The following is a 9,160-nucleotide window of genomic DNA, read 5'->3' as shown; positions in this document are numbered from 1 at the left end:
GGCGGGATCACTCTAATGTATTAGACCTATTGGAAAGACATATAAAAGAATTAGTTTAGCATGTGAAGCTCTAATTCAGTGATTATTCGACGTGTTCCAGAAATTTTCTGATGATACAGTTTAAATTCTATCGTTGTTCTTTGGTGTAGTTGCCTCAACGGTCTGATCTAAGAATATGGAATCATTGACAAGTATATTATGTTAGTCCAAGCAAATAGCACGTCTTTCCGGATGCAAGCGAAGTTATAAGTTCTTTGGAACTCAGATGGAGACACCCTTCAACTCCTCAACTACGAACTTGTCGAATGCTTCCTGTAGTCGAACTCCGACCTCACCGCAATGTGTCTGATCAGACTCTTGAGTTTGTAGCCCCATTTCGCCATGTGCTATAAGACAACGGGTGGCCGCTTTCCAGTACTTGTCGCCGGCAATATTGCGCAATTCAAGCAAGGGATTTGTACCTTTGAAGGGTGGAAAGCGCTCCTCTCCCAAAAGCCAGGCGCGGATTCTTGCGTCTTGAGAAGACGGCTCTGGCCATCTTTTAAGACACATTATCTTGTGCAACGGTTGCCAATGCGCGATCTCGAGAAGAATCAAGCCAAAACTATAAGTATCATACGTCTTCCGAGAATTTGTCGTTTTCGGCGCCTCATTCTGAATGCCTGGCCATCGATATATGTCCCATTTAGGGTCAAGACTGCGAGAAGTCGTTTTATTGCTCTCTGGTCTCGAATACTCAAATCCCGACAGGATTGGTTTCTCGACATCAAAAGTCTCCTCGTCAAACGGAAAAATGATATTGCCACTATGGATTCCTTTATGAAGCCAATCCGCCAGGTGCAGATACTGGAGAGAGGATGCCAGCTTCCAAGCGAGAGAAATCCGTTGCGCGAGAGTTGGCTTAAGGTAGTCATGGCCCAGGATACTGTGAAGAGTCTTCAACGCGGTGCCTTTGGCCGACCCCTCAGGCATCATGAATATCCATCCGTATCGGTTGTGCTTATCACGATCGTCCACATATCCAATGCAATTTGGCGAATAAAGGTGTCGGGGCTTGTTGCTGTGAAGCATCTGTGCAAGAACTGCGGTTCGCAACCTGGAATCTTTGTCCTGAACAGAGCCTCTAGCAATGTTCTCTATTGATTTCCATTCCAACCAAACCTCGAACTTCGTACCATCTAGATGTAGAGTCCCCCTAGGCCGGTGCAGTTTCAGGCCCTCGGCCTCTGTACAAGCAAAATGATGGCTCAACGCGATTGTATCGAACCGCTTAACACTGAGAAGGCCCTTTAGCTCCTTCTCAAAGTCAAAATTTGCACCATTTTCGACCTTCAAGATGATTTCATTTGATATATGCTTGATTGTCTTCAACCGCAAAAGATCTCGAAGTGTCTCGTCATTCTCGTTGGAAATGGTGATGTTTGTGTCGCCGGAGACCTTGGAAATCTTGATCAAACTGGTGATTGCTTCAAGCATGTCTTTAAGCTCCTTGACGTCGTCACGAACGAGAATCATCTCTCGATAGGTTTTCGCAGTAGCAGCATGGACCCGTTTCTGGCGGTAGTCTCCCATCAACTCGTGGATACGATCAGTCAAGATGTGGATATCCTTAAGCAATGCCTCAAAAGCTTCTTTATCCACTGCAACCCATCGAACGCGAAAAGGGTGAGTTACAATCTCTTTAGCATTTCCGGCTCTTTTCAACATCCATTTGATAATGTGGTCGGTCCCTCGTAAGTGCCTGCGTTCTTCCTTGGTCCGCTCATAGGCTACCGCCAAGCTTGAAACCTCTTGCACAACATTCATTTTCATACACTCCTCCAATGTTGCTTGATCATTCCCTTGGTATGGGTTGAGCTCATTCTTCCAACGGGCATTGATAGCTTTGAACTCTCCGAGAAGCCACCCAATTCGAGATACAATGCTACAGAGCTCAATGGCATTCGTTCCAAGGGCCACTGCCACATGTGATCCTTCGGGAACATCAATTAAGCCAACCGCCTCACCCCAAGCAAGGAGACGGTTGTACTCGATCATTAATTGCAGTCGGCATTTCTCACATTCCTTTGGCATGTCCACCATAGAAGAGAGAAACTTGAAGACTAAGGATTTATTAGATTCTTAAAGACTCATCCGTTGAATAGAAAAGACAAACTGACGCTTGACAGAATTATCGAACACGTCAAACACTAATGATGTCACCCCAACTGCGAGACCGGCTGCTGATGCTGGGTCCATTGTTCAAATTCTCTTCTTGGCTGAAATGGGGAGAAATATACTGGGCCCCAATCGAGGTGGAAGTCTTCAACGATCTTGTACCAATTTTACTGCATAGCTCGGGTAACGATATCCGTTTCCGAGGCGTAACGTGGCTGGAGTCGATTCGCCCGTGATTGCACCATGGCCGACATGCATGCGTGCAGATTATCCATGCTTGCCTTCTCAAGAAACTGTAAGGGCCCCTTGGTGTTGTCACTTACTAGGTGCAGCACCTGTCCAGTAAAGGCAAGTAAGCCGATGACGGTTCCCACAAATTTTCCAAACCAAGGATATCAGGGCATAAGATCAACAGAAAGAGAGGGGCCCGAGCTTTAAAAGCAGGCGAAATGTGAGAAAATGACCCATCATTTCATCTAACAGTACAGGATCTGGATGCCTGGGCCCTATTCTCCAAACTCGCCACTAGACAACACACCAGTGGACTCTTTCTACTCATTCATTAGCTTTATTGCATTCTAGGCTTTAGTGGGTCTGTCAATGCCCCCAATATACTCTGCTTAATGTAGGATTCCAAACTAGTTTTAAGACACTGACTTGCTTCTTGAAATTTTTCTTTTTTTTGATTGGCCATGGTGCATGCGGCCCACGTCTTAACACCCACACACACCCTTCTTTGGCCTCCCTCCACCTCACTCAAACCCCTCTCCCGTGACCAAGCCTAAGCTCAAGCTCGACATCGCCGTAATTCACTTGTTGACAAATGGTGCATTAATCCGTGCAGTACGGTGTCACATGTGGGAGTTTCCGTCGGTCGGCGCCCGGCTGCGCGTGGTAGTGAAGGCTAGTTGGGGACTAGTATTCGAGTAATTCAAGGGGCACTCGAAGAAGCCAAGACCTGCGCAACATATTCATTATCTGTTTCGTATTCCAAAGGATCATCATTGGATACATGGAATGAACCGTAGATAGATCTTCGCGAATTTAATGGCCAAAATCATAAAATAACAACTGAAGTGTCTTCGTTATCAAAGGACGTATCTCCAATTCTTTTACCTTAACAGTTTACGGTCCGATAGTCCCATCGCCGCAATAGGAATTAGCACCTGTCATTTAGATGTAGAGCAAACAGAGATGTGAGTGTCGTGCTGGGATGCTTGTTGTGCTGGGATGCTTGTTTTGATGAAATTTTTGTTGTGGTGAGCCGTGGAAGTTTATTTGAGCGTTGATGTGAGTGTTGATGTGAGTGTTGATGTGAAAGTGGGTGGTCATCGCACTCTCACCACATCAACACTCACCACAATTTAAAACTCTAGCCGTAGTCCCATGCTAAATTTATCAAGGTAATAAGAAATACTTGGCATACTAGAATAAAATAAGTTTTCCATTGTCAAGGCCTACTCTCAACCTGGATATCCTTCTAGGCCGAGAACGGCTCCTATGCCCCCTTTCTCTCTGCAGCCTCCTTAGGCGGGATCATACCAAAGTGCTGATCCCCCTTCGCCTCAAAAAGGTGGCCTTCCGCGTTTTTCTGTGTGCCATCACCCACCAGGGTATACTGACGATTATTATCGCCGTATTGGTTGGCAATACCAGGCTGCTCGACCTGTGATGAATTCTCGTGGCGTCTCTTGTTTCCCTCCGCGTCCCTAATCCACCGACGCAGCTCTCCACAAACAGCCACAAACCCTGGGTCGTCGACATTGGCGAACCTAGCCATATTCATATGGTTGCTGTGTATCCCGATGGGAACGTAACCAGGCAGGATGGCCGAGTCCTGTGGCACGACCTATTGCCAAAGCGTCAGTGTTTGGGTAGGAAGCATGGCTTTGTCCGACCTACTAAACCAACTCCCACCACGGGTAGCTCCTCATAGAAGCAAGTGACCTCAATCGGGGGCGGCTCTACTACGCTGCGCGCTTTGACCATCGTGTGAAAGCCGTCTTGAATCCGCGCAAGCACCTCGGAGTCGCGTCTGAGGACATCGACGATATCGGAATTCGTCTGCTTGACTAGCCCGATAGATCTGGACACGACCTCGGCCCATCTGGCAAGGCCAGCTCCATGATGCGGCGTACCTAGAAACATAATACCACGTGTACAACGAACGATATTGTGGAGATATTGCTCCGATCGTTGCCTCGACTTGAGCAAAGCCTGTCACGGGAGTTAGCGTAATCCCAGGAAATAAGGCGGTACCATACATCCTCGCAGACCAGTCCCCCCAAACTATGGCAGACAAAAATTACTGGCCGTTCATTCTGTGCGTGTCAATGAGCTGCGATATCCATAGACCTGGGCGCCCTACCGTGCCATCTTTCTCTCGGTACGATGAAAGAGATGTCAGCAGATTCCACGCGTGGTTAGCGATAAGGTTCTGCGATACTACGCCTCTCCAGTCGATCACATACGCGTCGTATCCAAATGTCAGGACGCGGGCTGTCGGGAGTATGGGAGGGAGGAGGGTTTGGGGCCAGGGTTCGGTCGCATCTCGGGCAGTCCATGTCACCTCGCGATCACCAGTCAGGCCGTGAACGAAGACGATGCTAGAAGAGGAATATTAGGGATGTTTTCCAATCGAGAAGGGTACGCACTCGATCTTTCCATCATCTGGGCTACAGAGTAATTTGATGCCGGTAGGGAAGGTCTTTCTCGGCACGTGTTCAGGTATATTATCCTGATCTATGTCTAAACCCCGCCGTCGCCGCAGGAATCGCTTCATCCTGGTACGCATGAATGATGGCATTTGTTATTGTCGTCAGAATATATTTCAGGTCCTGCTAAGTATACCCAAAGTCTGGAATTGCACCTTAACTCTGGCTGGTGAGGATGGATTAGGTGCCCCGACATTTAGCTCCCTTTTATAGGGACAGCCTTCCATTCCAGCCTTAAGCCGCTCTACCGCTCAGAAGGCTGCACCATCAATGTACGCGCTCAGTCTAAGCGCTAGCTTGCAAACTCTCTTTGGGGTGACACCATTATGTCTGGTAGCGGGTCCTCCTCCATTCGTCACATCGGTGGAGGTTCGGGGCCCGCGGCTCGTTCCAAAGGGCTTGCTGGTAGGTTCTTCTATCTATATGCAAGAATTTAGGAAGGGGATTACGATTGGTCTTTTGATTCTGAAGGACTCCTAGTTAGACGTAGATGGACTGTCGGCAAACAGGGAGGCTTTGCGATACATCAGCCCTCCCAAGTCAAATCATCTCCAGGCAGAGCGTTTCTAATAATCCCTTGATTAGGTCAGCGACAGGGCAAGCGGGCGCGCGAAAGGAAATAGCAATTTCTATAAACGGCATACTCTTATCTACCTACGACAGTGGGGCTCAGTGATAATTAATCAAAAATCGGGTGTTTGGGACAGGCAAAAACGCACCCTGGCAGCATCTGTCACACCCGCTTTAGCGCTGTGGGTGATGAATTGTCTCAGTGCGAGCCGTGCTCAGCGGTTACGGGATGGCGTTGAATAGCCCTATAGGTTTCCAATTGCGCACATAATTTGGGGCGCTTAGAGGATGACTGGAGATAGCGAATTCGTGGGAGCTGTGCCGGTGTGGGTGTTTTTTTATTAACAGTAAATCTGGACTACTCACTTCTACTGTACTAGGTTTGCTTTGCACAAGTCCCCTAAGAAAGTTCCCCTTGTTGTAGTTCAGAGGAATAATTAATTGTTTTAGCATGTACTCGATCCACTGTCTGTTTGTTTGGTAATCTGACAGAACTCGATCTGTGTTCTTCAATTCAATTTGTTTTGAATTCTTTTTCAATACCCGTATCCTCCTAATTGACACATCACCCTGACGGACAAGACCCATGATTCGCTGTCATATTAACCGCCCTGAGAAGAACGAGCTGGGTTGTCGTTATTGGAGACAGGCAACATGGCGGCACTCCTGGCAGGAGGCGTTTCAGTGGAGGGTGGACTAGCGCGATCAGGTAAGCGAGCTATTTATTCGCGCCGGGATCAGCGAATCAATCTGCCGACATCACGCCGCCTAAGGAGGGAGGGCCTGGGTCTAATGGTGGCACCCCGCCTCATCATGACTTCCTAACTCCAAGCGTCCGCCGCCCTTAGTGCATGTCGTGGCTGCCTGTGCCAAAGGGAATGGTCGTAAGCAAGCGACGCGTCGAGCAAAGGACATTATAAATTCCGAAACAATAACCACCACGAGATCTCTAGGCAGAAGATCTGCATGCTCGAGTCGGGAGTGAGAATTGTGCCGCCCTACATCACACTCTCTGCCTTTCCCTCTGAGACAGCCTCCCGATCAGCGAAGAGTAGAGACTTGGCTCTTCACTAATGTAAGAATTGACTTGTCTACATTATGTCCTGTCTTATATTTCCTAATCAACCCTCCCTGCAGTTATTTAGGGCATAATGTCAGGTCCCAATATTTCTCGCCAGATTGCTGGCCTCATCGGGGTGACAGAAGACATAGTTGAGGCATATGACTCGATCAAAAATCTCTCTAGTCTACCCGAAGCCTTCCAAGAAGTGAATAGACGACTTCCTCTGCTTGAACAAACCCTTCGAGATGCCGAGAGCCCGGCGAAGAAATTGAAGTCCACCGACGACACCCAGGGACTGGAAACTGTCCTGCATAGCTGCGACGAGAAAGCCAACAATATGCTAGAAATCTTCGAGAAAATCGGCAAAAAGTCAAAGGGCCAATATGACTCTTCCGTGTACCGAGCAATTGTTACTAAGCCAGGCAAGCATCGTGTCGAGACGCTGATGGCCGGCATTTTGGAAGATTTGGGAGTCCTAGTTGCGCACAACATATTTTTGGCGGAGATGAAGAGGCAGGTCGAGCCGTTGGCGAAGGCTCTCGAGGAACTGGCGGAGGTGTCTCCATCACTGGCCGATTCCAATCTGGCCGACCAGCCCGGCGCTGCCAACCAGTACGGCGATAATAATCGCCAGTATAATTTGTTCGGTAATGGCACGCAGAAAATCGCAACCGGCCACTACTTTGAGGCGAGAGGGAATCAGAATTTTGGTACGATCCCACCTGAGGATTCTATGAAGTCCAATGTGGCATAATGGCTGTTCTCAGCCTAGGCGGAGATTGATGTTCGTTGTGATATGAGGCTGTGCTGATCCGGTTATGAACCCGCAACATTGCAAAATATGTCCTGCACGGTCTGTACGGAGAACCAAGCTGATCGAAAACCTGCTGGACTCCATTTGTATTTACGGTCTATTGAATCCCCTCAGGAATACCAACTACAACAAAAACTGATAAGAACTGAGCTCTCTCGGGTGTAAGTCTCTCCTATCAAAGTACTCCGTGCGTTCTGAAGACATTTATTCTACCCGAGGAACTTTCATTAGCAAAACAGAAGCAACACATAACCTGGGACTATTCCATGTCTTCCTGAATTGACTCAACCTTTCCTGGGAGTATGCTACCTGAACGCGAGGAAGCCGCCTTTCTTTTGCTTCCTCGTGCTACGTCTTGTATCTAATGTCAACTATACTTGTTCTCAATATCAATCCAGTGTCTGAAGTCTCGGTGCTTGCTAGGGACGGGGCATACATCGGTTGATCACAAAGTCTAACGTCCCCAAGTGCAGCCAAGAGATATCGATAAAAATCCAAAGCTGACTATGAAAGTATCATCTACGGGAGATTCCCTCGAGTGAGATTTTGGCTGAACCTGACACGGGGTGTTCGTCGTCGATCGCACGTTTGGTAGGAGATCTCGATAGATATTCGCTGCTTCCTAAATAGGATAGACCTTGGGAACATACGAAGCGATTGTAGGAGCTGCTTTGCTCCCAAGAGAACCCCTAAGCCTTCATCCCGAAAGCAAATATGACACGAGCGCTAATTAGCAGTGAAAATTCCAGTACAAGATGTAGAAGCTAGTCCAAGAGGTCCCAAAAGCCGGGGAGCTTTGATAACGTTATTTCAGACATCAAAGCCACCTTGATAATAAAACAGTCTGTTCGACCAGTGATATGGCACGTGTCGTTCAGAGTGCGGTGAACATGACAAACATCATAATTGATGCTCAGAGGACAGTGGACGTAGGGGACATAAATAATTTGGTGATTTCCTGGAAGACATGCTTACGTCGCGAATCGCGATATGCTAGAAGACGGTGTCAATGCAAAAGGGATACACGAGGTCTGCTTGCCGGGGAATGAGATCTACCAACCTTCTATCCAACAGGAGACATCACAACAATTCTGGCAGCCCCTCCTGGTGCAACTTCGTGTTCGTCCGATTTATTCGTTTTCGTTCGCTCAGGGGCGTCGAACAGTTCAGCAAACGCAGGGTGGGATCAAGTGGACCTATACGAGACGGTGATTCTGGTGTCATGTGCTCTCTCGTTCGTTTGGCAGTGCCTTGGGATAAAAGATGGTCTCGTCCTCTCAATTCGTAGCTGAGATGAGCATTCTTAACTTGCTAGGCCATAATTGACAGCATTACCGCCTCACCGTCCCCTTGCACACGAACTGGGACCAATATCCTAGCCGGCTGCGAGCGCAGGGCTCACTTGCCACGAAGCAAGATGAAAGTATCAGTGTTTCTCGGTGTCTTTCGCAATCTTCAGAATTCGAAAGACGCCAGAGATAATCCGAAGAAAAGGAAGGTCACCCATTAGAAGCCCAAGAACTCAACGCACAGAATGAGTCGGACAGTGATATGCGCTCATTGGAGTTTGGATCATGTATCAGGCAGACAAATCATCCCATGATCTGGTGCACCCGATCTAGCGGAAGAAAGGGGCCGAAGTAGACGATTTGCACCTCACGGTGACTCGTCGTTGATGCCACCAGTAGTCCTAGTGGAAGTTCCAAATGGGCCATCGATAGACGGCCAACAAAGTAGCGACAACGACTCTAGGCCTCCAAACTGCGAGAAAAGCCTATCATCTGCCTAATGACGGGTATTTTCACCTTCGGCAAGCGCTTGATCGACAGACAGTATGCGATC

The 9,160-nt window shown here is 48.2% G+C and overlaps 3 protein-coding genes across 3 annotated transcripts; 1 reads left to right on the top strand and 2 right to left on the bottom strand.

The window, feature by feature from the left end:
- Positions 1-261: 261 nt before the first annotated feature.
- On the bottom strand, positions 262-2,238 carry PENARI_c112G06044 (prion-inhibition and propagation domain-containing protein; the record flags this gene model as incomplete). The annotated part of the gene is made up of 2 exons (XM_022637898.1): positions 262-2,102; positions 2,160-2,238. 2 exons carry the CDS (start codon positions 2,236-2,238, stop codon positions 262-264), a joined length of 1,920 nt encoding a protein of 639 aa, XP_022482245.1.
- Positions 2,239-3,655: 1,417 nt separating this feature from the next.
- On the bottom strand, positions 3,656-4,939 carry PENARI_c112G04431 (uncharacterized protein; the record flags this gene model as incomplete). Its single annotated transcript, XM_022637897.1, has 4 exons — positions 3,656-4,006; positions 4,060-4,374; positions 4,526-4,763; positions 4,812-4,939. 4 exons carry the CDS (start codon positions 4,937-4,939, stop codon positions 3,656-3,658), a joined length of 1,032 nt encoding a protein of 343 aa, XP_022482246.1.
- A 1,653-nt stretch (positions 4,940-6,592) lies between these two features.
- PENARI_c112G10059 (uncharacterized protein) lies at positions 6,593-7,258 on the top strand (the record flags this gene model as incomplete). Its single annotated transcript, XM_022637899.1, has 1 exon — positions 6,593-7,258. One exon carries the CDS (start codon positions 6,593-6,595, stop codon positions 7,256-7,258), a length of 666 nt encoding a protein of 221 aa, XP_022482247.1.
- Positions 7,259-9,160: the final 1,902 nt, after the last annotated feature.

This window comes from Penicillium arizonense (genome assembly GCF_001773325.1).
Source record: "Penicillium arizonense strain CBS 141311 chromosome Unknown PENARI_contig112, whole genome shotgun sequence".
Lineage (NCBI taxonomy): Eukaryota > Fungi > Ascomycota > Eurotiomycetes > Eurotiales > Aspergillaceae > Penicillium > Penicillium arizonense.
This window is presented reverse-complemented; position numbering and strand designations above follow the sequence as displayed.